General features: G+C 41.5%; 1 protein-coding gene across 20 annotated transcripts in view; it reads left to right on the top strand.

The window, feature by feature from the left end:
* Positions 1-27,128, top strand: part of AKAP13 (A-kinase anchoring protein 13) — a 213,662-nt gene that overhangs the window by 72,966 nt on the left and 113,568 nt on the right. For all 20 annotated transcript variants that reach the window (XM_065076595.1, XM_065076603.1, XM_065076593.1 and 17 more), the window contains 3 exons: positions 6,093-6,240; positions 16,309-16,605; positions 26,758-26,941. In XM_065076595.1, coding sequence (XP_064932667.1) covers positions 6,093-6,240; positions 16,309-16,605; positions 26,758-26,941 — 629 coding nt within the window. The remainder of the gene's footprint in view (positions 1-6,092; positions 6,241-16,308; positions 16,606-26,757; positions 26,942-27,128) is intronic.

The raw sequence follows: 27,128 nt of genomic DNA, 5'->3' as shown, positions 1-27,128 counted from the left end.
GTTCCAAATAGCATCATTGCAGCACCTGGAAGTACCAGGAAGCAACATCCAGGCCTTAATGTTGTTCTCAAGAGGAAAAATGCATTCGAGATTGAGGTGCCGTTACAAACTCGCCCCATGTGAAGGCAGAGAGGGAAGGGAATTCAGCTGGATGCTTTGTGGGTATGACCTGTGCTCAGATTTCACTCCTCTGGGCTGAGCTGCTCGTCTTCTGTTAACTGGAATAGCAGCCTGGAAGAATTTGCTGGATGTAGGTTATTTTTTTTCCCCTTGGTTTTATGAGCCAGCTGTGATAGTGCTTGGTGACTGCATTGTGTCTGACCAACTGGAGCACTTAGACCTGGGAAAACTGAGATCCAGTCCTTTCTCAATCAGAAGGGTTATTCCAGGAGACGAGAGCACTGTCATGTTTGCTCTAAAAAGTGTTGCCCAAACTCTTCTGCAATCAGGAGCCCATGCAGCCGTACCTGGTCTTGTGTTCTGCTTGGAGATGTCAGTGTGTCCCATGTGCTGCCGATGTCCTTTCCAGGTGTGGTTCTCCAGGGCGTTAAGAACATGTTTGTACCAACCTCAGGTAACTTTAGATGGGAAGGATTTTCCAGGATACTCAGCCGGGACATGGACACTGGCTGGGAGCAAAGGTTTAGCTGTTGTGTACTGGCAGGGGTAGATGGTAATGGATCATAGAGCATCTAAAAAATTATATTTTACTTTTTTTTTTCTTGTGGGATGATTTTGGCTACATTTTCTAAAGTTGCCTCTTCCATCCTCCAGCTGATTTCAGGTATTCTAGTTTTCAATTTGAGGTGGAATAGTCTCAACTTTCCTTTTGATTTTGTCTAACTTAACTATTGTCGGTCCTGTGCACTTTCCAAAGAAAATGTCATAGGATTGAAAAGACAGGTTTTCCTTTCAACACAATTTGGGTGAAAAATACTCAGTGTGTTCCCATTTCATTGATGCGGAAACTCAAAGCACAGGGATGTGAAAGGACTTGCATCCTGCTGTAATTACAGCCTGATCCTGTGTACTCTGTGTCATTCACTAGCTGGGGTAACAGCAAGTCCAGCTCCATCTAAAAGTGGATAAATAAAGGTACCAGTAAGCCTGAATTCCTTGAAGGAGGAGGAAGAAACCGCAGCTGTCCTCCTGGGTACAGTGCCGCTCTCTTGAGAGCTGTTTAGAGTTTCCCAAAATGGAGAAAAAAAAAATCTGTTTCAAAAGCATGCTTCTCTTTTTGTGTCCCAGCACAATGTAATAAGCATTGACCCAAGAAGAATCTGATTCATGGTATGAATAGCGGAAACTAAACAAAATTCGTTGCAGTGGCAGGTTACGTTTACTCATGTAATCCAGCACCTAATCCAGCCCCTTTAATAAAGCATCGTAATGCTGAAGTCTACAACAGCTCTTTAAAAGGAAATATATTGGGAGGAAGGTTTCTTTCCTTGTATGTGCCTCTCTCAGCTTCCTAACACATGGACTTTCCATCACTGGCTGGGCTTTACCTGCATGAAAAAACAGCTGGAGATAGCAATGGTCATCAGCAGCAATTTTGCTTTTCTGCAAAGAACAAATTCAGGGTTACTGGTTGTTAGTGTTTTCTCATTAAAAACAGAATGCTAAAGTAATGCTTGAGTGCTTCAGTATTGCTATCTAACACACGCTTCATTTTCGTAAGTATTTTTAGAGTGTGTGTGTGGAAGTCAGAGTGGGTGGTTAATGGGTTAGATAATGTACTTCAAAATTCCCAGTATGAACCATGGGGGGAAAGCCAGTTTAGAAATCACATGCTGCAGCTATAAAAATACAGCTTCACAACTTTAAACTTTGTTAGCCAGCATGATAAGGATATTTTTCCCTTCATCATCCCTTGTAGAGAAATGTACCTGTTGCTGGCAGAGCCGATATCCCTCAGGGAAAATGCCCCTGGCCAGCTCTACTCATGGTTTTCATCTTCAATTCTTTATTTGCTGGAACTGTCCCTATGGTCCCAGTTCTGCAAAACCAGAAAGATTTCCAGAACCTGAAGTGGAAAAGAAAGACGTCTTCGCGTGCTTAAAACGATTATTTATTTTTGGAAAGTGGATAGTGTTTTTCAGCTATATAACATAAGTGATCTTTATCCTTTTGAGCTTAGAGGTGTTGTTTGCTTCATTGTTGCTTCCAAATATTGCTGAAGTAATCTATTAAAAAAAATCCTTTGAAATTAAATAATTTTTACAGACATGGAAACAAAGTCTGAGGAAGAAGAAATGATTACTCAAAATTGCTTGTACTTTGCCTACACGCAATCCCTGTGCCTTTATAAATCCAGCACTGGAAAAACAAATACCTAAAAGGTGGAAATATGCTGACAAACAGGTGCATCGTCTATCTAGTTTTGGTTTTTAGACATAATAACAGTATTTGAGCCTTTTGAGAGATAATTATATTTCTGCTGCCTTATCTAAGCCAAAGGTTCAGAGATGTGCCACACTAAAATTACTTTCTGAATTGCTTTATAGTAGGTTCAAGTCTAAGGTCATGGCTTTAAACCCATCCCTTGCTGAGGCAAGCCTTCCGCTTTCTCCCTTTGGTTTCACAAAAGGAATATATTCAGAGGAAAGAGCCACATCCACCTTTTTTGCATCCCATTACAGCTGTCTGAAACCAGAGATTTTCAGATCTGAACGAAGGGAGAGGGCGACCTCTTTCATGAACGGACCAAAATGGAATGTTTTCATTTCCAATGGGCGTTAAGCCAAGTAAATATTAGTCAATTCAAACTAGTTTTGAAATTAAATTATTCTTATTTGTTGGAGCATTCCGGAGAACGGCTTTGATCTGCCTGTACTTTCACCAAAGGGATATTGGCAGGCTGGCCTCCCATTTCTAGCCATTTGGGATGAAAGCGGGGTTATAATAACCACCTTGTGTGGCAGTGATACTGAACAGATGACATTTTTTGGACAACATTAAATGAATAAAGGTAAACATACTTCAATTAAAATGTTTTTGGAGGCTGAATGCAATGGTACTGTTGGAAAGTCTTCTGTACGGGTTGGCTGCATTTGTAATTGATTTTCTTTAACTCCAACCATGCTTGAAAGAGAGGGGTTCATTCTGTTCGTTATTTATTTGCTTTTCAAATAAATAAGTTGTTTCAATGTAACTTTTAAAAAACAAATTGAAATTGGCAGTGGACAACAAAATTGTTAATAACTGGGAAGTAAAGATGTGCATTGAAGGTGCTTTGCTCTTTTCCATCTGGGATCTCGGATCCCATCGTGCACGGTGAGCTGTACCATGCACAGAACAGCCCAGAGGTAGCTCAGACACCTGTAAGAAACCTTGAAGCTCTCAATCTTGCTGAAGATATTTGGACACAACTTAAAATTTCAATTAAAAAAGAAAAAAGGCAAGCTCGGTTATTACGTTCAGGATATTGTGTGCTCCCCTTTGGTCTTTTGCTGGAGGGTCCTTTAGAAGAGGAGGAAGAGGCAGGGTGGTGGTGACTGTCCTGCTATAAAGTGCTACTTAGACACAGCTGAAGAGCCTTTCCAGTTGATATCAGCTGATGATAATTTGTGCTTCCCCTAGACTTAAACAAGAACTGAATTTAAATATAAATAGAATAATTGTGTCTGGATAGGACCACTGGAGGTCATCTGGTCTAACCACCTCCCAAAACAGAACCACCTTTGAAATTAGGTCAGACTTTTCCACACTTGAAGTTCATGTATCTATATTAAACGTTCAGCTATCTTGATTTAAGTCCAGGCTTAGACAGATTTCAAGTTATGTGGAACCCCTCTGGTGTTGAGCCTCCTTACGTGTATTTACACATTTTTTATCAATAACTAAATATACTCATTAGCTTTTGCAATAATGCTGCAAATTAAATTGCTTTTGCTTGAAATGGAACTGACTGTTTCAGGTGGATAGAGAGGTGTCTTCTCACGTGTATTTGAACTAATTATGCTTCATTTCCAAGTTAAATTTTTTAAAAGAATTCCTTTAACCGTTACCACTTTAAAATGTCAGCCCTGTTGATGAGCGTCCTGAAATGTCACCTGCATTTTAAGTCCATTTAAGTATTTTGTATGTTCATGCCCTAAGGGAGGAACCGTTTGAACAAAGACGGATATAAAAATCAAAGCACAAAGGGTTTGTAGGTTCAAACTCCAGCTTTTGTTTTTTTGAACATCCGCTCAAAACTGGATCCATTTGCTTGAAATGGAATATTTAGTTTTCAACTCAGCATGTGAACTGGTCATGCTTGAATTTAAAGCTTGATTTATTTCTTTTTGCACCTGTTTTTATTTTAACACTGACTATATACAATATATACTTTTGCTACATGGTTCTTTTATCCCCAGCTGGAAGTCTGGTCTGATATTATCATGTGAGACCTTCCTCAAGTGTAACTCTGCAACCTCTGGAAATGCAAACTAGTCTCAGTGCTCCATTTATTTTTTTGTGAATTCATGGTTTGCTTTCCAGTGTGTTATAAGTCTGACCCATATATTTGTTTTTAAGACCAGGAACAGGTTGTGTACTGCACTGCAAAACCTTTTTTCTATCAAAACAAGGTGCAGTCCTGCCCCTGGCAAGAGGGATCAGACAGGCCAGATCAGAAGAAGAGAACTGGACATGAACTTGGGAGAAGGAAACTGTGCTGGGGTGTAAAAGGAGCTGGGATGAGGGAAAGCGGGGGGAGAAGTGAGATGGAGCGTGGGAAGCAATGCTAATGCACACGAGTGTATGGGAGACTTGGAAGTCCAGGTTTTTTTCTACAATAGGAGAAATTTTAAATGAACTAACATGCGTTTTCTATTGGATATGCAAATTACAATTACATAATCTGCAAAAATAGTAATAATAATAATACTAAAAATATCCTTTCCAGATTTGCAGCCTTAACCATATGCTCAGTGGGGTGGGGGCAGAGAGCTGGCTGGTGCAGCTGCAGTGTAAAACTGGGACATCCAACTGGTTTTGATCTTGATAGAAAAGGGGCAGAAGGTCACTTCACAGTCTGTTGTTCTCAGTGTCTCATAGTTTATGTAATTCTTTGGGCAGATAAATGAACATTCTTCACTTGGTGCTGTAGTAGCTGCAAACCATCCTTCTTCCCTGTTTACCCTTCCCCATGGAAAACTGAAGTTGGTGGATGTTGGTCCTATTGTTGCCTGTGAAGCTGTATGAATTGCAGGTGTATTTACTGTATCCTGTGCTGGGTTAATGATGATAACGTGTGCCTTTTATTAACATAATTTTTGCTTATAGAAGAGATGAGCAAAATGATAGAATGTGCTGCGATGCTGAAACAAAAGCCTCCCTAAAACTAAGCAGGAACGTTCAACGAACAGGTCAAAACGCATTCTTTTCAGGGCCTGAAGTTGGTTTTGATAATGTACAGAGCATTTCACCAAGGCATGAGCTTATGGATGCTGAGTGAGAAAAGCTACCTCCATCTGTACAGACACAGGTTGGGGATTTTTTTGAAAGGAAGGTGGAAAAATTCTCAGCGGATATGAACCTTTCATATCTTTGTGTCTTTATGGATTGAGGATCAGAGATGCATTCAGTGATTAAATTGATTACACTAGAACTATCAACACAGTGGCCAGCTTGGCAGGGGGAAGTGTGAACATTCAGGCAAGAATTGGGGAATTAGCTTGTTAAAGCTTATGAAGATGCAGGCAACTTTAGGCTGCTATCCTTGTTTTGTTCTAGCTAAGTATATATGGATGATATGTATATGTGTGTATAAAAGAAATCCTGTGTGGGATATGTACTCATGTTTGTCAGACTTGGCATGACTTCACCATATTAAGTTGGTGTTTTGAATATACCTTTGAGATGTCTATGTATCTCTTCCCAGAGTTGTGCTCAACATACTTCCTAGCTGGTTGTGATGCTACAAGGCATGCTAAGGATGACTTGCATATCTGAAAATTGGGATGGGCCCAGAGTCATGTGAAGGGAGTGTATGAATGGGAAGCAGGAGCCTTGGAGATAGAGAAGTTTTATTTTATATAATGTAGTTCTTGCAAATATAAACCTAACCTTTATTTTTTTTTTTTTTTTTATTTCCTTTTCCCTAGGGTGACTCTGTTATTACAGTGCAGCTGACTGAGGAAGATCAAGTTGAAGATGATGTAGTTTTTTACTTAGTCTTCACCGGGTCAACTGTCCAACACTGCACAAGCACAAGAAAGATTAATCCTGGGAGTCTGGAGACGATTTCTCCTGGTAAACAATTGCCTTTCTTTGTATATCAGTCTATGAAATTTAGTTAATTCAAGCGGACCTAAATGTAATGCTTGTTTTGTTGGTCATCTTTTTCCTCATTTACACTTTCATTGAGAGTAGAATGCGTGGTTCGCATGACCGCTTTTGCCTTTTAAAAATTTCTTGCTTGATTTCTCTACAATTATGTGCTCTGAGATTGCAATTATTTAGCGTGTGACTGTGGGATTCTAATGAAGAAGATACACAGTTGTATTCACACATAGCAAAAAGCTTCTCAATGTGAGCAAGATAACAGAAGACATGTTTGCAAGGTTAGAGATGATGTTGTCCAAGCAATGTTGTAAGTTCTAGCTACACTTAGGATCTGCTTAACTCTCTGAGGTTCATTGCGGTGGTCCTGGTGAAATACAGGCCTTTTCCCCAAAATCTGCCATGCCGATCAGAGCCAACACAGAGTTTCTGAAGTTTTTGTGATGGCAGGCAAGATACGGTGCTTGTTGCCGTCCCTCCAGCACAGCCGGTTCAGACGGGGTGGTTTTTCACATTAAAGCCCACCACTCTTGTTAAGCTTTCATGCCATTAACAAACAAATCAGCGCAACATTTTCCTTCGGTGACTTCAGGACCGTGGGAATTAGCATGGTCCAGGCTTCAGTCCTTACCATTAACCTTTCAATTTGACTTGTTGCTATGCAGCACTTTGATGCTCGTGTGAGAAAAACGCCTGACATTTTCACTATACAGAGTATAGTTTAAGTGGTCGAGTGCATTTATTGGGTTTGCCTTTTTATCTTTCTCATAAGTATTGTTTTGTGAGAGATGCACATCAAGTAAAATTTGGGCTAAGGAGTTTTTCCTCCTGGGAATGAGTAGCTAAAATTTGGCCACGGTATTTTTTCATTTCCTCCTCTGTGCTGTTTGGGTTGTTCAAACGGCTTGGGAAGCCAAGTCTTTTTACAATTACTGACAACTGGAGCCCTGTGCAATCAATTAGGTTAGTGCTGATTTGCTCACAGAGGAGAGAGAAGAGGTGGCTCCTTCCCTGTTTTTGTGTGACGGGCGCAGGGCTCTGCCAGCCCCGCTAGCAGTGACCTCACCTCCTCCTCGGGACCGCGGCTGCATGGCCAAGAAAAGAACTGAAAAGCTTCAGTGTTCCCCTTCAGCCCACGCTGGAACCAGCACACTTGATGGGATTTCCAAGCAGGAGCAATGTTTTCCTGTCACTGCTGCCCCTGATGTCCTCAGAGCAGTTGTGGATGCGGCTGGGGCAGTGTCTGCCTGGTGGTACCCAGGATGATGCTGTGGGCTCTGCCAGCCCCAAATGTACCTGAGTCACTGGGGAGGGCTCCCTGGGACTTGTTTTGTCACTGGGAAATCTGCTCTTAATTCAAAGGGAAAGGAGAAAATTGCTCTCAGTTGTTGTTTTAGTTATAATGGGCTTTTTATTTTGACCCAGTAGAATTGTGATCTTGTGGCATGGAATACTACATGGGGATTGGTGCTGTCCCAAAATACAGCTTGGATCGGGTAAATATTTAAAGGACCTTTCAGAAAGGTAGTCTCATTCCTGCCAGGTAGCACTGTCCAGGGCCATGATGTGAGGGAAAAAGTGACATCTTGGATGTAAGGAACTATTGGGAGAACTCCATCTGTTATGCTTGTACCTCATTTTGGAGAAACAACTTGAGGAAAAAAAAAAAACAGTTTAGTTGTGAAGGGGGTGCTGAGGAGAAGCAAAGTGGGAGAAAAGGAATTTTTCATTTCTTCCACTGCCACTGATGCATTTGTACAGTGTTGCTTCAGCACGGAGCGCTCTGATTTCAATAAGAGCATGACTTATTTCAGCCCAGCTCTTCTTCCTCCTCCTCCTCCTTCCTGAACTCGACAGTGAATCTGTAATCCTGTGTTTACACTGTATATTCAGCCAGTTGCCTTGGAGATGGTTGTGGTGACTCAGAGCTGGCGTTATTTGACCTCGCTGCAGGATTAGCCGTGAACAAGAGACACTGTGTGGGAGACCAGCCCTTGTTCAAACATCCAGACTCGGGCACTTTGCAAGCACTCTGCAAGGAAACTCTTGCAAACAGCTTTTAGCCAAAATCTTGTCCTTTACTTCCAGCTTTGAGCATCCTTCATTTGTCCCTGCAATGCCAGACGTGTTGCACATCCCTGGGAGGACAACCGCTCCATGGGGACATCGCAGGTGGATGGAGAAGGGCTGATTCATTCGTGAGCAAATTGGTCCCTTCCACCAGCCTCTTTTGAACCTCCTCTGCTCCCTTCTGGGCTTGGAGGCTCTTCTCTCATCCTCGTCCCAAGTCCTTACTTTCATATAGTCCCCAAGGGAATTCAGGTGAAGTCCATCAGGGGCTGGGGTGACCATAATTCAGTTAAGGCTAATGTAAAAACAAAACCAGATTTTAATTTCTTTTTCTTGACTTTGTCAGGAGTTTGGGTGGTGTATGAAGGCATACAAAAAACTGAAAGAGAAGTGATTTGATTACATCTGCTGCCAAAATTAAGTAGGATGTTTTAGCAAAGCTTTGAGAGAAAATCCCATTTATTACAAAAATCTCAACAACTTTAAGGTGTTTTTAGATGAGAAATTAAATAAAATGTAATGGAAATAGAGAATGTCATAATAACTTCTAAATTCTCACTGCACGTGAAAATTCTCTATAACCTTGAAAGACTTTGCCGAAGTAAAAGCTTACAATTGCAGAGTCAAATAACTGCTGCATTTTATATAATTACTAGAGCAATTTGCCTCTTTCTTATGCTGCCCTTATCATCAGCCTTAAGCCCTGAATATATATTGTTAACAGTGCTGTTCAAATATATGCTTTTATTTCTGTGCATAATAAAATAAAGGGTTTCTGATTGTAAGTTTATGGGATCAGTTTTATTTTACCTGAAGTTGTGGTTAAATGTAGATTCCGAAGTCACTCCAAGGGCGAAATACTACTTTTATTTTTGCACTTACTCTGAAGGTTGGGATGGGCTGGGGTGGTTATACTGCCCCACTATTGACTGTGTTATGAATTTAAGGAAAATAATTTCCCCTTGTAAGAAACAGATTCTCATCTGAGCTGATCTGTCATCACTTGAAGTATCAAAATAAGCTACTGAGTTACAGGGCATTAGGCAGCAGATGATGCTTTGTGTGCTCCCAGGGGTTCTTTTGCCAGCTTAAAGACAAAGCAGGTTACATCCTCCAACTAAGTTTCTGTTTGTCTTGGGGAAAAAGTACCAAAACCTTATGTAACTATTGCTTTACTGTCTCCGTTAAAATTCTTCTATTTCTAAATGATCTGGTTCAATTTCTCCATAACTGAAGAAGTTTTCCTCGGTACCAGAGGCACCCTGTAGTTCTGCAGAACAATTTTAAACACTGTCTCATCAGCCAGTTCCCATCTTAAGGTCTATTTGCATGGCAGGAGGGGATGCTGTGGCAGTGGGTGTTGCTCTAGTTTGGATATTGTTAGTTGCAAAAGCTTCGTTGCTGGCGTTTGGGTATTAAGAAAATACCAAAGGTCAATCAGGGAAGGATGCAGAGAGATTATGGCAGCTCTGCTGATGTAGCTAAACTGTTATTGCTGCTGAAATTGTGCTGTTGGGGACGGATGTGTCCGCTTATGCCATGGATGCTCATCCTACTTCGTGTTGGTCATAAACTGAGCTTTTCAGCAAGTCATTACGGTAGTAACTGACACTGTCATAATCTTTAATATATTTCTTTCTTCCCAGCATCTCTGCAGAACAGGGAGGGTAACTGAGACATTGAATGGCCAAGCAGATGGCACATGGTGGTGTAGAAGGTCTGAGTTAAAGCAGGCATGTTAAACTGAACTGCAAGACAACAGCCTCGTCACTTGCCTCTGCTGCTAGAGCAGCTTTTTCCCTGCACGGGAAAAAAAATAAATCTTATAATGAAAAGCCTCAAATCATGATCGGGCAAACAAACCAACAAAAGAAGGAGCAACCTCATCCCTGTCCATGTGAGCCAAAAGCCCTGAGCACAGCCTGCCATAGGCAGTGGAGGCATCTTGGCATTGGGGAGCTCTCAGGCAGATTTGGGGGAGAACAAGCTCACAGAATGACCTGGTGTGCTGGGAGCTGGAGTGTTTGTGTGGTGCATCCGGCACAGGTTGTGTGCCCTCTCGGTAATGGCTGCGTTATTGGACACGAATTAAGTGAAGGGTAAGGAATACCCCGTTGATAAGCTGAGTCACCAAAACAATAAATAAAGTAATTTTGTGAGATGTATTTGCCTTTGTGTGTAGCTTTGCAGTGTGTTGTACCACTCTGAGCCTTTGCTCTGTAATACCTAAACCACTTCTTCTTGTTGGTTGATCTCAGAAGGTGTGGGATTCTTGTATGGGGAGGAAGGGCAAAATTGGAGGCACAAAAATGACCTGAGAGACTGAGTTTCTGCTGGTAGCTGGCTGCCTGCAGTTTCTATAGGGCTGAAACGCTCCTATTTACTCCAAATGCCTTGACCCACAGGGAGCTTTCTCTGTGCTTCAGCTACAGTGAAGTAGGTTTGGTCTTTTGCTTGTTCTTAATTCCTGTACTACTCAGGTTATTTTTTCCTCTACTTCTTTTCCTGCGAGTTAAGAGGATAGACTAAAATTTCAATTAGCTTGGAAATATCTTCATTTCAAACTTTTATTTTATTGTGAAATTGTTTACATATGTTCATGCTTTATTCTCTTTTACCACAGACTGTGTTTTCCCCTAGGAAACAACTTTTCATAGAAAAAGCTATATTTCATGAAACACAATCTTTGTACTGGTAGACCAAAAGGGTAAACAAGTTGCATAACAAATGACCACTTGGCAGTAGCAGTTGTGGATTTGAAAATACTCTTAATTATGAAACAAAAAAAACCCCTAAAATAGAATAAAACAGCATAGCCAAGAAGACTTTTTGCAGTCCATCTTCTTAATTCCTCTAGGCAGTGTAATTAAAAGGAAATGATGCCAGTTGTAGATGACATCAGTCACAGGAAAAAGTGATTGAATCTCTATTGAAATTATTTATGGTGTAATGTGTGGGGTCTTAAACTTCTATAGATTTTAGGGCATCTGCAGTATAAAGGGCCTTAGAAAAATCTTTCTTCACTCTCCATATAAATAGTCAGGGGTTTAAAAGGAAAAACAAAAGCTCCTGTCTGTTACTGGTACTGTGCCTATGTATTTCATAAGGTTTTCTGTGTTGCGAGAGTGAATACAGTAACTGTGTAAATCACACAAATGCACTTCAAATGTGGGCTCTGATTTTCGGAATCAGAACTTGTGATTTCTGAAGCAGAAAAGCAGCACAGGAGATCCCTTGGCTTCCCTGTCTACAGAGCCACCAGATGGCAACATCTTGTGGATGCAAATCCAAGATACTCCATGAGATTCGCCACGTTTGTTGTCTGGTGTTCCTGGCCTGCTTAAATCGCTTCGTAAGACTTCTTTCAACCCAGCCCCACCGTGGTAACTTGGAGGATTCAATTAGCGCTGGAGTCCTTAGTCACCTACCAGGCAAACCCAAACATGTGCTTCCAGAATGACTTTAAATAGCCACCCAGGCTGGGGGCCCATTGTTTGATAAAACAAATGTGAATTCTGAAAATAGGAGTTTTGGACAGGATTTCCACTTTTAGAGGAGTAGGAAATGAAATCATGTTTTAGTAAAGCTCTGTTTAGGGGTGTTTTGTCTCCATGTGTGCCATGTTTAACAAGAAGAGCTTTGCTGCTGCCATTTTAACCACACGCCAGATCACAGACACGGGTGCCGATTAGATGACCAGGTCTAAGGCTGTACATTAACTTGTCTACTAATTACTTACAGCTCATAAATCTCCACCTTCTGCTCATTGTTTTGCCTTGTTATTGTGTAGAGGAGGCAGTGCTATCATACCGATGCATCTCATCTCTTCAGAGATAAGGACAGAGACACCAGAACTCTGTGTACTTCATTTTTTGTTCCTATCTGTTGCCCAGAGCAAGTTTCAGTAAGTGGCTCAGTAAGGAGTTCTTTAGTTGAAGAGTTGTCTGGTTTTAAATAATTTTTGAAGAGTGGTTTTACGTGAAGATGAGGAATTTACTTTATCACAGCAGAAACAGTCATTGCACCCATCTATGCACAGACGGAAGTAATTGTTTTTCATTTCTGTATTTTTCCTGTAAAATGTTGGCACTTCTCAAAATAACTCCAAGTACTGGATTGTTTCCAGGCTAAATTTAAAGTAGCTGAGGAGCATAAGGATAAATGGGATAAAATGCTGGAAGAATTAAGGGGTAGATTATTTGACTTTTATCGCAGTTAGGCCAGCATAAATGACCTAATTTCATACTTTGGCAAAAAAAAAAAAAAAAGAAGTCTGAAAAAGTAAAGCCTAGCTGTACCTACGAAGTTATTCTGTGCAGGCTAAGATGTCAGCAAGGTAGAAAAACTGTGTTTGTCAACAGAGCTAAAATTCAAACTAGAATACCACCAGCTGATACTAGTGTGGAGGTGTCCAGTATTGCATCATTTGGTTTTCATTGTTATTTGGGCCGAAGGACCTGTTTTCTGCAGAAGACTGAAGGCAGTCAGGAGGGGTGCTGGGCAGTATCATGAACCTGATCGCGTTGTAAGGCACGGAGATTTCTATTCCCTTCTGCAGGTGCGCTCATGTATGTGATTTATTCAGTTACGTGCGTTTTCAGCCTACCAAAATGCAAACCTTTATAAATCGGCTATAAATAGGTTCATCACTCTTCCTGACACACCCCGGGTGTTTTTCACCTTTTCAGTGAGTCAGAAGCTTTTTGTTGCACTTCTGGGGAAGGTGTCCAAGGGAGTTACAGCAGTTGATAGTCAAATGTCCTAATGCTTGCAAAGCACATGACTTGGTACTTAACCCGTATTAGGAGAAAGACCGGCTGAAAAAGAGATGGTGGAGAGCAATAGCGTCTGTTCTGGCATTGCCTGGAGCTCTTTGTGATCTTGGACAAGTTACTTAGTCCCATAAAAACAGATTTGGGCTTGTTTTACAGATGATAACCACTTGTCTCCTGAGAGTGCCAGAAAGCTTAGCTCACTTTTGCTAATCCTCTGGGGAAAAGGGCTGTTGAAGTTCAGATATTAGTCTAGGCGAAGAAAACAACAATCTTTGATGTGGAGAGAAGCATTGCCCCAACGATGGTTCCTGCATAAGGCTCATGTATTGGGGACATGTTTGCTTACATTGTTCCTGTAGCGGTTTCAAAGCAGGGGGACTGAAACCTCTTGAGCAATCTTTGTAGTATTGGCCACGCTTGTTACTTACTGGCTCCTCTTTCGTTTGAACTGTTTGCCAAAAGTCAGAACCTGTCCCAGACTCTTACCCCCCCGAGTCTGACATCTTCTCAGATGTAGGGAAGGAGAACATCAAAGCCTTGCGAGCGGTTGCCCTTTCGAAGAACATTCCCCAGGGTTTAGCAGGATGCTTCTTTGATCCTGTTAGAGGAAAATGGATCGTCAGCTCTGTCACCTCCCTTTCAAGGCGGCGGTATTAGTTATCTGTGGGATTTTCAAGAGAACTGTCGTTGGCTGCAGATCAGGACATGGCCTGTTTGTCACCTTCCTTTGCCTTGAACACTGCTGTCTATTGCTTTGCTTAATTTTGGGTCTGGTGTTTCACATATGCTCCATCCAAGGGAACTTTGTGCACATCCATGATGTACCTGTTTAAGGAGGCCACGTGTCTTGACTGAGGTTTCTCTAGTTGCTGTTACGACAGAGCTTTTGTGTCCCACAGAAGAGTTGTTTGGCTTCATGACGAGGAAATGACTGTCCCAAAGTGCTGCTCATGGGCCACGTTTGCCTCCTGCTTCAGCCCTGAAAGTCCACTGGCTTTCTGGCAGAGTAGCCCTGTTCTAGGTCACTTTGCAGGTGGGATTCTTAAGGGAATAGACAGAAAATAGTTTAAAAAACGAAATCAAAGCTTTAACTTTTTTCATGCTATCAAGGAGTCTTTTACTATGATTTTTTTTTCAACTCTGCATTCTAGCAAACTTCATGAGGGTGAGCCAAGTTTGCAGCACTTGAGTCAGCTCCCCTAGGATAGCGTGGCCTTCCTAACAACCTGCATATAACTCGCTACTTTTGTGGAGCTTATAAACAAAATTAATGTCTTACCTGCTCCTTTTTCTGATGTCTTTAGGAAGATGACCAAAACAAGAAGGTGTATGTGGAGGGATGTACAGTTCTGAACTGCATTAAAGGCGAATTCCCTCAAAGATATACCGACCCCCTTCTTCTCCCTTGAATATTTGAGGCTCCTTCTGGGAGGGCAGGTGGAGATTGTGAATGGGTTTTATCTGGTCTGCTGAGATCCCTGCCACTGCCCATCCTGTTGACTGGTGATGTATTAAACTCTGAATATATGTGCAATATGACCAAGAACAGTAGGTCTTCCCACCCTTATTGGTTTTTACAACATCAATACTAATACATCTGCTCCTTCAGCTTTCACATCATCCTCTTGCTAATAGATGCCCATGCTGCAAGGAGAGATGTTTTCTCACCTTTCAGCTTCAGAGCCTCCCGGTTGAATTGAGCTGTTGCAGAGACATCCATGTGTGTTTTCATTCTCTCACCCTACACTTGGCTTTGATACCTTTCCAGCTGCTTTTGCTCTGCTAGGAAGCCGCACAGCCCCGTCTCTCACAATTTTGGTGCTACCCGCAGTGTCCTAATAGCGGTTTTGACCTTTCAATTAACTTCAGGATCGCCTCTTTCAGCAGACAAAACCTGTATAGATGCCAAAAGCCTCAGAACAGATTTGGAAGGTCGGCTGAAAGACCACAAAGATTAGGGACATATTTCTCCTTTTGTCAGGGAAATCAACAGCAAAGGGCCCCTGACACAAGAAGGGAACTTTCCCACTGACCACAAATAGGGGCTTAAATTGAATCTTCAAGCCTTTAAAAATAAATCGTCATTTTGTATTTAATTAAGCAGTTTCATGAATGTAGTAGCAGGCTGAGGTCATGGGCAAAAAGAAGCTTTTCCAGTAATTAGTGCGGGGTCCATGCTGTTCTGGCAAAAACAGCCGTGACGTCAGTCCGAGACTGGAACAAGAAACTGTGCCGCATGGTGAACTTGAAACACAAACCGTATTATTGAAGGGGCACGTCTGACATTTACAAGTGCTGATCATGTTGGATACAGAGTATATTTTTCCTTTTAAAACTGCAAAAAAGGTGTTGTGTTTGTTTTTTATTTTGGGTTTGTTTTTCTTTTTTTTTTGTTAGTTTCTGAGCAATGAGATTGCTGCCATGCCAGGGCATCCTTTCTCTTGCTTCCTCTGCCCTAAATAAATAAATAAACAAACCTAAAAGTTATCAAACTTCCAACCTTTTTGTTTTGTAAATATGGAAAGTGGCCATTTCCATGTTTTTATTTAGCTGAAGCAGCTTAGTGTTCGTTTTGCTATGTGAACCTGAATGCAAAGGGCAGGTGCCGTGGTGAGCATGGGATCCAAGGGCACGCACAGGGCACGCCTGGGCAGGTCGCGCTCTCATAGCCGTTGCTGCTCCGTAGCACTTTGTTTTAGGTGAAATTACAGTGTTTTATGTATGAGCCAAGTGTTGTGACAGCGTTTGGAGTATGTAGTTTTGCAGCACTTGGATTCTGGCTTCTGGGGAGTTATTGGAGTCCTGTGGAGCTGGCAAAGAAAAGTTTGACCCTATAATCTGCCTGTTTGGACTGTAATTTCCATTGGTATGCTAGCAAAATCTTCACTTGAATTACTTAATGCTCTTGAGTTTACTTGTTGCTGTTCAAAAATAGTCTGGACAGATAAGAGTGGCTTATATTTCTTGGTTTATATTGTGCCAAACAGAGAAGACTTACACATCTTTTCCTTTCAAAGTCTATAAGAAATACTTATCTCTGATATATATATAAATTCTCAAGATAGTGTTTAATGTAGATTTGTAACCCCTAATAACTTGTTCTTCCCTGTGTGGCAAAGGAGTCGCTCAGATGTGTTTCTTCACTGTATGCAATTGTTCTTTTTTTACCATTTCGCTTGTGTTTATTTTGCAGGCCATGACTGCTGTGAGACGGTGAAGGTGGCACTCTGTGCCTCTAGAGAAGGTCATCCCGTTCTGGTTGTGGCAGAAGAGGATTTCCAGTTTGTCCAGGATGAAGCCTATGATGCCGCCCAGTTTCTGGCCACCTGCGCTGGCAACCAGCAGGCACTGAATTTCACCCGGTTCTTGGACCGCTCAAGACCACCTGCTGCAGATGTGGACTTTTTGGATGAGAAAGTGGCTTTGGCGTTTCGACACCTGAAACTGCCAGCAGAATGGAATGTGCTGGGAGCAGACCAGTCCCTGACCGGTGAGGACCTTTAGGGCACAAGTGGGTTGGGAGAGAGGTAAAAAGTCTGGGAGAAAGGATTCCCTGCTTTGGGAACCCTCAATGTGTCTTTCAAAAGGTGTCCTCCATGCTTGGAAATGGGATGTGATTTGTACCAGTGTGCCCTTACCACATCTGCATGCTATGCTTTGCACTTCAGCCACCTTAAAATATAAAATGCACTGATGTTTTCTCCGTGTCTTCTCTTGCGAAATAGCACAAGCTGTTGTAAACGGTCAGTGTTTAAAACACACACAGAAAAGGGGTTTTTTTGCATGTGTGCAGTGGTAAGTGTATCAGCATCACGTTTCTGAGATTTCCTGAAAGAAACCTGACTGTGTGTAGAAAGTCTGATGCCTCTGGGAACGTTATCCTTGTGCCACAAAAGTGGGCACTTTTGACAAATGTTGGTTTTACAGCAAATGTGTGAAGTGACTATAACATGTAAAATATGTCTAATTTTTCTTGGAGAAGTTGGAGATATGCCCCTGAAGGTTCGTGTCATATCCCTAGTTGCATGTTGGCTGGACGAACATGGGTGTTCCCCAAAATAATCCTGGACAATTTTGCAAATAAAAGGTGAAAGTGTGAAAGCCTGACCCTTAACCACAGCAGTGAGGGCTAGTGAGAGCTTATGAAGAAAGCCCAAGGCTGGCCCAAAGTCTCTGGTGACGGCTGAAGCAGAATCGCTGAGGTGTTCAGGATGCTGTGGCATGTCCGTGTCCTTGGAGTTCTGCTTTCTTTTGTCACAGGGGAGTTTAAGGAAGCATATTGAGGGATTGGGGTGCTAGTTCCAGTGTGTACAAATCCTTGCTGTGAATTTTCAGGGTATTTTGGCAAATAGTTTCTACTCAAGGAATGTGGCTGTGAGGTTTCTGTTATCTTTTATGGGATGTAACGGTGTAAACACTTGAAAAGGAATGGATGTTGCTTGCTCAACACGGCAGGCTCAGTTCTGCTCACTTCAAGATTTTCCTGGTTTATTTTTCACTGACTTGCTGACTGCTTTTGTAAATGCAAATACACGGACAGGCAATTCACCCAGTGCTAGCAGATGTTAAAAGATTTTTATTATATTTAATGGTTTCTGGATAGAAATTGAGATGCTGTCATATGTTTACAAGGAGATAAACACTTGGTATTTCTTTCCTCTGTGTGGAAGACACTGGTGTTTCTTTCTGCATGTGATCATACAGGCATTTCTGCTTTAAGTGATGAAAATGCAGTCAAAGTGACCTTAAGTTAACAAAAACTTTGATTCAGAGTCTGGATTGCTGCTGATTCTGCAGGAAGGCTGAAATCCAGTTTCTCCTTTTTGACTTTGGTTATTCTTTGGAAAGCCAGCACTTTGGGAAATCAGGCCATAGGAATTACATTGTTTGCTCAGCATGCACTTGTGTGCCTGGAAGATGTGATGGTGTGGGGCTCTGAATGCTAATGGAGCTGTAGAGCATCCACTGCATCTGCAGTGAGGAGGGGGAGCTCTGTTGCACTGAGCGTTTTGGCATCTTGTACTGAGGTTTTTGTAGGCAGAAGTGTAAGTGAATAAATATAATGGTATTAAATGCAACTTTCATACAGGAATATTGGTGCTGTATGTTTCCCCGCAGTGAGTCCTTTCATAAATAACTGAAAAAGGGCAGTTTATTGATGTCTTGGTCTGTTTTTCATCTTCTGATCAGCTTTTTTTCTAGGGGCAGATTTATTTGGTAGTGTTTTTCAGTGAGATAATTGTACACAGGGAATTTGGGGGAATTTTTGTGACTGATGGGGAAAATTTGCATGCATAAGCATCCTTTTGGTCACAAAAATCTGTTTTGCTAGAGTGAGATGGAAGCGATGTCTCTGATTTATAATGGAGCACTAGATTAGAAAAACCTCTCTGGAAAAACGTAGCACCCTGTACTGGTGCGTGTGGGTTAATTTGTGCGCGGGAGAGAGAAAGAAGCACAGCAAAGACTGAAACTGTGAGAGCATTTAAACAACTATGTGTGTGCTGGCCAGAGCCCCTCCAGTGGGACAGCCAGTCCCGCGCTGTGCCACTACCTATGAACAGCTATTCCAATTCATATTTCAGATTTTGCTAAATGTCACCACAAGCAACTTCAAGTAACCTTCTCAGAGGAGAAAATACTATAGAAAACAGAACAAAAGAAAATGTCAGATCCCTTCTTGAAAGATTTTTAGCGCTGCATCGAAGCTGGCATGTCTCTATGGGCTCTTGTGGGATGGAAACAAAACGCTGCTGTTTAGCAAAACCTCTGAAGGCAGGAGCGAGCTGGGAGGCTCAGCCAGCTCCCTGAGCACCGCAGCTTGATGGGGAACTGCTGTTCAGAGACGGCCATTGCTGTCAAGCACGTTTAAAAGTTGATTTTTCCAAGGACCGAAGTAGGAGTCTAGCTTTTGCAAAAAAAAACAGTTAGGAAGGCATGGCCTTTCTGCAGGCAGAAGCTGTGTGGAAGCTCTGTCATCAAGCAGAAGCCTGTTCTGATTTTTGAGGAGGGCATTGCTGGATGTGGAAGCTTCACTTGTTTTTATCTGCACCCAACCCTGACCAGTCCTAGAGCAGAGGGCAGGGAGTTCATGGCCGCACCCCAGAGGGCAGAGGAGCTGCTAAAAGTAACACCTGGATACATCTGCTGAAGCTGTTTAACTGATCTGTCGTGTCAGTAGGTTTGTGGGGTGCAAAGTGCATGGTTAAGGTCCACGCACCAAGAAGGAGGAGACACGTAACACCTCACAGTGTAACACTTCATGGCTTCCCGGGTACCAGCTGGCTGCTGGTCACATCATCAAAATGATCTTCAGTTGTTGGCATCCATCAATTATGTTATTGCAGCATACCCCCGCTTCCTCCCCATCCCTTTTCCAACACTTTAGTAGGTTTGACTTTTTATTATGGAAAAGTGTAGGATGACTATGGACAAAGCTATGTGAGAATCAGCTACTTGCTTATATTTGGGTTACCAAATCAAGTTCTTCATACTTTAAGAGTTTGCCATTGCTCAAGATTAAAGGTGTGGTACAGTCACATAGCCGAATTGTTAAGAGTACGTCCTTTCAGCTGTGGGTTAGAAATACCTCCAAAATTATTTAAAACTGCTGCAGGACATTTGCAAACATTCCAGTGCCCTTTTTTATTTATTTGTACGTAACCCTAAGTTAGCTGTTGCCATTTGACAAGAGAAGTTGTTCATCTTCAGTAATCCTGGTAATCGTAATATTTTACACACTAGGTTGTCTTTCCATTGATTCTTCTATTATCTCTTTAGAGGCATCATTTTAATTAAAACAAAATGAAAGTAAAATGAACATTTCTTCCTGTATTTTCATCAAGGTGTTTTCAAAACCCAACTACGTTCATTTGCAGTATTCACTTGATTCTGTTGTTCTGGAAGAGCAAAAGGTTTTATTTCTTAAAAAGAAACTGTCTGAAAATTAAAAGCAATGAGCAGCATCGATTAATCTTTGCGGCAATATTATAACATTGCTCAAACCCAACTATATATTAATATAGTAGAGCATAAAAGTCTGAAGTTGTTTGTGATTGCAAGTCCTTATTTCTTCACCCAAAATTCATTGAAAAAAAAAAAAGTGGGTTTGTTTGGACCTCAGCAAGCTTTGAATGAACCCTTTGTGCCAAATTTAACACCAGACTATGTTTTTGTAGGACTGGGGCTTTGATGAGAAGCTTTTTGTTCAGCAGCCAGTGGTGTGGAGCGTGGTACCCAGCCTGGTCTGCCCACTGCCTGGCTGCAACACTCAGGTGGTGGAGAGCAGGGGCTGGACACCAGGAATCCCTGATGGGAAAAGCAAGCTCAAAAACTAGAGTCCTCTCTCTTAAACCATTTATCAGTGGCCTCATCTTAGAGCTTTTCCTGCTTGCTTTTCTGTGGTATTGGGACATTTGTTTGCCTAAATTTCTTGTTTCTAATTCTTTGCCCTTCTGGTTTGATCTTTATTTGACTTCAATAAGGTGTCTAGGTAACTTTTTCTTTTTTATGGAATATTTTTCCTGTTAATATTACATACAGATAAAAGCTATTCTCTCAAGCTTTTTCTCATGATGGCAACTCTCAAAAGGTATACTTAGGTTTCAGGGTATTTAATCAACATTATATTCCTGTGAAGAAGTAGCACAGTCAACCAACACCTGCAGAGCTGACTGGAAAGCAGAGAAGAAGGGACCTGTCATGTTTTGGTCCTTTTTCTAGTAACTGTGGCCATGTTTTTACTGTCTGGTTTGTTTGTAGGAGGTTGTACATAAGACTTCTGCAGTCCTCATCACTTCTGTCCTGCGGCAGTTGTGTCCCCAGGACTGTGCTCTTACCCTGACTAGATAGTGTCCCTCTGCAGTGGGCAATTCCTGGGCCTTGCTCTTAATTATCCGCCTAGCTGCATGAACTCAAATGGCATTCGCAGTTGCAGAATATCCATAATTAAGGATTACTCTTGTTACCATGGTATTCCAAACACAGCATTACTTTCAGGTGCTGTGTAATCATGTCCATCTTAATTATTATAAGTGCACTGTAACTTTCCCAAGGACATAGTTGTTACTGCTGTCAAAAGTAGGGCTATGTACTGTTCTCACTGGTATTTAAAGGTGGCTGTTTAAATGGAACAGATTGTTACACTTGGTATCTAGAAATCAAAATTTAGTTTATATTCCGAGGATGCATGCAATGTAAATATTGGATTGTGACTTTCTATTTTAAATGACTGAAGAAAAAATAAGCTAACTAGAAAGCCAGAGCAGAATTTTTGGAGGTATGAGTAATGATTATGGCCTGTTTATGTTCCAGAAAAAAAAAAATAGGGAGGATCCAAGGCTCAGGTATGAAAAGCTTAGAGAGCTTAATCCTTGAGCTAACTATCGGTAGCAAACAGATCACTTTCAAAATTCCTTTTAAATAATATTCTGACAAGGACTTTGAGGAAAAAAGGAGTCTTTTACTTCTAATGAGTAAAATGAAGTGAGCTATGGTTACAGTTTCAGCGGTGTGAACTTTCTGAGGAGCTGGTTAACATTGGCAGAGGGTTGCAGTGATCAACCATGGTATGGAGCCATTCCCCCGAGCGAAAGGAGCAGCAGTGCCTTTGATGAGCTGGGAGATAGCCACAATTAGGGGCAAACAACAAGGAGACCATCTCATCAGATAAAATACTTAATAGCTCCTTAGCTTTAGGAACGCAATTACTGACCTCTTGAATATGTACAGCTTCCCAGAAATGCTGCGGAATAAACATCTGTGTGCAGTAAGGGCTGCTTGAGAAATGAAAAATCCCTGAGCTTGCCAGGTGGGAGGTGGGTAGAGAGGGAGATGCTTCACTCTGGTTCAAAAAGGGTCCAAATGGATTTGGGTTAGGAGTTTAACAACTTTACGTACAAAACCAGTAGGATTTCAGTGTACAGTGCAACATGAGTGTCAACGTGATTAGAGAACATTTATTTGGGTTTTTTTACAGAAAGGGAGAATGTCTGAAGAGAGAAAGTAACCAACAAAAAATTATTGATTTTAAAGAAAAAAGGAAAAGCAAAAAAACCCCAAACAAAAAACACTTTAAAAAGCTTTAAGAAAGCGAAGGAAATTGATTATTAAGAGCTAACATTTTTTTTTTTTTTCCATGGGAGAAAGTTGCAAAATATGCAACTGACAATGTTTTTGAGACATAAAGCTTTAATCTGTTAGTCTGCTGCACTCTTTATAGTTTCTCATTGAACCCTTTCAGTGTAATAGTTACAAGTACTTTTTTCATTGGGTGTCATATCCTTTCCCAGTCTGCTGCTCAGCTTCCTCCTGCCCTCTGATAAAGGACTGTATGGTATAAATCAACATGATCTTTCCTGTGCCAACACAGCAAAATGATCTGTTCAGCTATAGTCCTTGATAAGATGTAATAAATCTTTTCCATACCTAAATGTAATGCCCTCTGCAGTTGAAAATGGGAAGCAGAAAATAATTCTGGTTCAGACAGTGTCTGAAATGTGCTGCCCAGTCCTCAGCTGTACTTCTCAATCTGCGGCTGAGAAATCATTGCCATGAGAAAGTTTCTCTTCCCTTTGTTATTAGTGGGAATGGGGACGTGAAGATCCTTTGGTGCGCTTTGAAATCTTTCTTGTTTATAAGATTAAAAAAGAATTACCCACAAATCTTTTTATTAACTGAAGTCGTAACACCAAACATAGCATCTTTGCCTTGACCTTTCTTCTGTAGTGTTGCCTTCCTCTAGGACCTCAGCGTTTAGCGATAGCTTGTTGCTGGTTTTTGCTCTCTGTCTTTCTCAAGGATCGGTCTGACCAGTGAACGTTTCCAGCAGAAGGAAGGAAAACAAGATTTTTTGAGGCTGGATTTGATGGTAGATTTCCAAATTGCTGAGTATTTGTGAATTTGGGTGAGAACTAAGCAAAGGTCACCATCACAGGAAGACTAGTGAGAGATGCTTCAAGCTACTCCAGTCCATGGTTGTCTCTCCCATGATGAGATGTTTCAGAGCATGGAGGATAAACTGAGCAATTAAGTATGGATTACTCTGTATAAAGAGTTATTTATTTTTTTTTTTTTTTAAAGGAGCAGGTTTGGGTTTTTTTTTATTTAATCAGGACTAAACGGAAAGGTTTTACTTGGAGAACAGTTTCTGTGTACTCAGATATGTCATACCCACACTTTTTTTTTTTCATTGCATATTTGTTTTGTGCTAATAGCACCTTAAACCTTAATCCTTTACTGTTAGCAAAGTACATTTGACAATCTTCTATGGAAATTTTGTCCTTAGTTACCCGGATAAACTGGCTGTTCATGTGTCATAGCTGAAAAAAAAATACATAAAAATAATATATCTAAAGTCTTATGTTTTGCCAGCTGGATTAGAGTGCCCTGCCATTATGGGACAATAATCATATGTTTCAACTCTTGCCTATTACTAGGAAACGAGAAAGGAACAAAACAACCTTGGGCTTTCCAGTATCATGTGTCTTGTATTTCCACAGTTTCCTAATTACAAGAAGCTTTTTGTTGACATTCAAAGAAGGGACATTTTAAGATGAAGAGCTCGTGCTTGATACAGGGTAGGAGAAGGAGCTCTAGCTATTGCATGCTGAAGATTCTGTTGTTCTTCCAGCCCTGGGATGGGCATTTTATGATATTACAAGACCTTGAAATAATTTACTGAATTTCCAACATTTTGTACTACAAGATTCATCCCTTCAGAGGCAGGAAGGCTGGAGTGATTTCTCCATCTTCTTCCCCTCTCTATCCAGCGACACTCCCATACTTGATGCAGACCAATTCTCATCGTATTCTGAGCAACACCATACACCAACAGATGTATTTTTCATTACATATTAGTAATTAATCCAGCCCACAGATGGTACACGCCTTTTTAACTGTAGCCATGCAAGTTTTGCGCACTCCAGACCCTTCTGAAGCCATTGCCGGGGGCCCCTGCAGTTGTTGGATGTACAGTACTTTGTTTCTTCGCTGCCATCATCTGTGCCCATCTGTTAGGATGGCCTCGGGCCAGTTTATATGTCAGGCAGAGCCTTCCAAATGGACCCTGGATAGTGAGCTTGTATGTTTAATACGCTCTGGATGGCAACACGCCATGTCTTCTAGTACAGATCTTCTGTGCATGTCGTTGTTGCTCAAAGGCGTTGGGGTAGGGCCATGTTCAGTTCAGTTGTGTTTGTAGACACCTTCACCCAAACACTGGAACTACTGTGTCCAATAATTTGATGATAAAGAAGATTGTTTTAAAATAACGGCAAAGAAGTGGGATTTTCAGAAGTTGCAGTTATATGAGCAGATTACATCAGACGGTCATTTGGAATAGCTGTGAGGGGGCATTTCATTCATGGAAATATGAGGTGCAGAGGGGCACCCAGTTGGTCAGGAACAGGATGAGTATTTGCCTTCATCTTGCAGAACTTGCAGTTGGTTTGTGTGTTTATTGGTGAACCATGAGGTGGTGGGCAGAAGATGCTTCTACCTCACTTGTAATGCTCTCAGCTGAAGGAGGAGGAAGCATTTTGGTCCAGGGACCTGTGCTTATGCTTTGCATGTCTACACTGCTAAGTGTTGATGAAAGGCTGTCAGTTTTAGTTAGGAAGATGTTTTTCCCTTCAACAAAGCAGCTGGAACAGGAGGTCCCATATTAGAACAGATGTGCTCAGACCAGTGCAACAGATTCTTTAATCAGATGGCAGTCGTTTGCTCTAACAAAGTGCTTTTGTGCCTCCTACATGTCAGTAGGAAGAGTTGTACTGCTGTAATTGTGTTAGCTGACTCCACCAGTGTGCAGGTGATGTAAGAGCTTTGTGCAGATACAAGTTCATTGGGTGAAACCTTTGGCATCTGCCTTCACTCTGGATAAGTCCTACCTGTATTCATACTTTCTCATTTTGCAACCTCATCAGTAGCCTTTCCCTTATGTCAGATTATATGGTGTGTTATGCTTTGTTTTTCCTTAAATCCAAGGCTGACAACTGTTGATTAAATACCTCATCACATTGTTTATTTGTAAATCATTACACTATAGCAGTTAATACCAAAATCCTTATCATTACTCTCCCACAGGCTGAGAATTTGTCCCTGAGTGAGCTCAGCTATTCCCTTTTTCTCTGATCAGCTGGAACCTCCATTCAGACACGCTCATGTATTCAGGACAGCATGGTTTTGCTTTACGGTAATCAAGAGGAGGTTGGGGGGAAGGTTTGGTTTGTAGCCCAGAGACCTAATTTGGAGTCGTTCGGAAGAGAAATGGTGCCAGAAAGCTTTTGCTTCTTGAATGCAGATTAGTTCTTCAGGAGTTGATCCAAAAAGTTGGGAAGCAAATGTGTGTCAGGCAGGGGAGAACTACCCATTTTTCCTTTGTTTTTCATGGAAGGTCTTAACTATGTCCCTTAAGAAAGCAAGTAAGCAAGAAAAACAACAGCGCTTTAAATAAGTGATTTCTCTTGGGGCATGTTTCTTGAGGAAAAAAATAATTAAATCCTAAAGCCATTATGTAGTTGCATTTTGAAACCTGCTGTATAGGTTTGACTGGCAACCAAATTAATAACCCAATAAATCATTTTTATGATATTACAGGTATTATACCAAGTGTGCTCATGTGCATGGTTAACTGAGACCCAGTTGGTGGTGTTATTGTTACTGCCAGTCAATACTGAAATCCTTTGTTAATTAAAAGAACAAATTTTTAATTCTGGCAGTTTTTTTAGCCCAAATGCTTTTGCCCTTCATATACAGAAGTAACAGGCTTTGACCTGCAATACTGTATTTCACCACTGCATCTGGAGCTCATTTCTGGTTGAAGCTTTTCAGAGTGTTGTTCTAGGGCTGCAGCTTTTAGGGTAGGGGGATATTTTTCTGAGATGAAAGCTTAGGCTCAAGAGTGACTTTTACCAAATTAGGAGGTCACGGTTATTAAACATAAAAAGCAGCAGCGGAGTTTGCTAGTTTATAAATGCTGCTACTCAGAATGATAGAGCTATTGTATTAAGCTGAGAAAAGCTGGTCTAAGGCATAATCAAACCAGGATAGCAAAACCTTCACTTTTTTTGTCTACACAAGAGGTTAAACTGTTCTCTTTTATAACTGCTTTAGATTTGTGCTTCAAAAGTAATTGATTTTTTAATTTATTTATTTATTTATTTATTTATTTATTTATTTATTTATTTAATGCCTTGGGACAAGTCGTTGTCCCATTAAATGACAAAAATTGTTCCTAAAATCTGGTCCTGGGTGTGCGAGGAGCAGGCTTGGACATGGAGAAAAGCTCACCTGACCGTGCCAGGTTCTGTCTGTAAGTGCTACAGCTTGGTGGTTGCTGTGGCTGTTTATGAAATGGTGCTTTTTCCATGTTGGCTTCTGTGGTCAGTGACATGCCGAGAGGTCCTGAGCAGTTCCAGTCCCACTGTGGCGTGTCCATCACTTTACAGCACTGGTGTCTCCTGGATATTGGAAGCCAGCGTGTTTTTTTCCAGGTGCTGCAGGTTTCTCAATATTTGGGCTGCCAGCTCCATGCCAGCCGCTGTGTGTGGTGTTGCTGGGAGGTGGGGCTGTGGTATTCACCTTACCCGCAGCCTTACAAATTCCCATCTTTTAATTCTTTCACTTTTTTCTTTCTTCCTAGAGAACATCCCTCGGGAAACACTGATGCATTTTGCGGTGAGGCTGGGTCTGCTGCGGCTGACGTGGTTTCTGCTCCAGCAGCCGGGTGGAAGAGGAGCTCTCAGCATCCACAACAACGAAGGGGCAACGCCGGTGAGCTTGGCCTTGGAGAGGGGCTACCAGAAGCTGCACCAGCTTTTGACAGAGTAAGGATGATCTGATGGTTCCTCTGCTAGTTTTCCATTCTGTATCATGCTTGCCTTTGCTGTGCGTTATCACTGAATAGTGTCTAAGAGCTGTACTCTACCCTTAAAGGCAATTTTTGCATAATTTTACTTTTAACGTTCTTGCTAGCAACAGTGAGGCATGTCCTTAGAATTTGGGGGAAATCCA

This window comes from Columba livia, chromosome 11 (assembly GCF_036013475.1).
Source record: "Columba livia isolate bColLiv1 breed racing homer chromosome 11, bColLiv1.pat.W.v2, whole genome shotgun sequence".
NCBI lineage: Eukaryota > Metazoa > Chordata > Aves > Columbiformes > Columbidae > Columba > Columba livia.
This window is presented reverse-complemented; position numbering and strand designations above follow the sequence as displayed.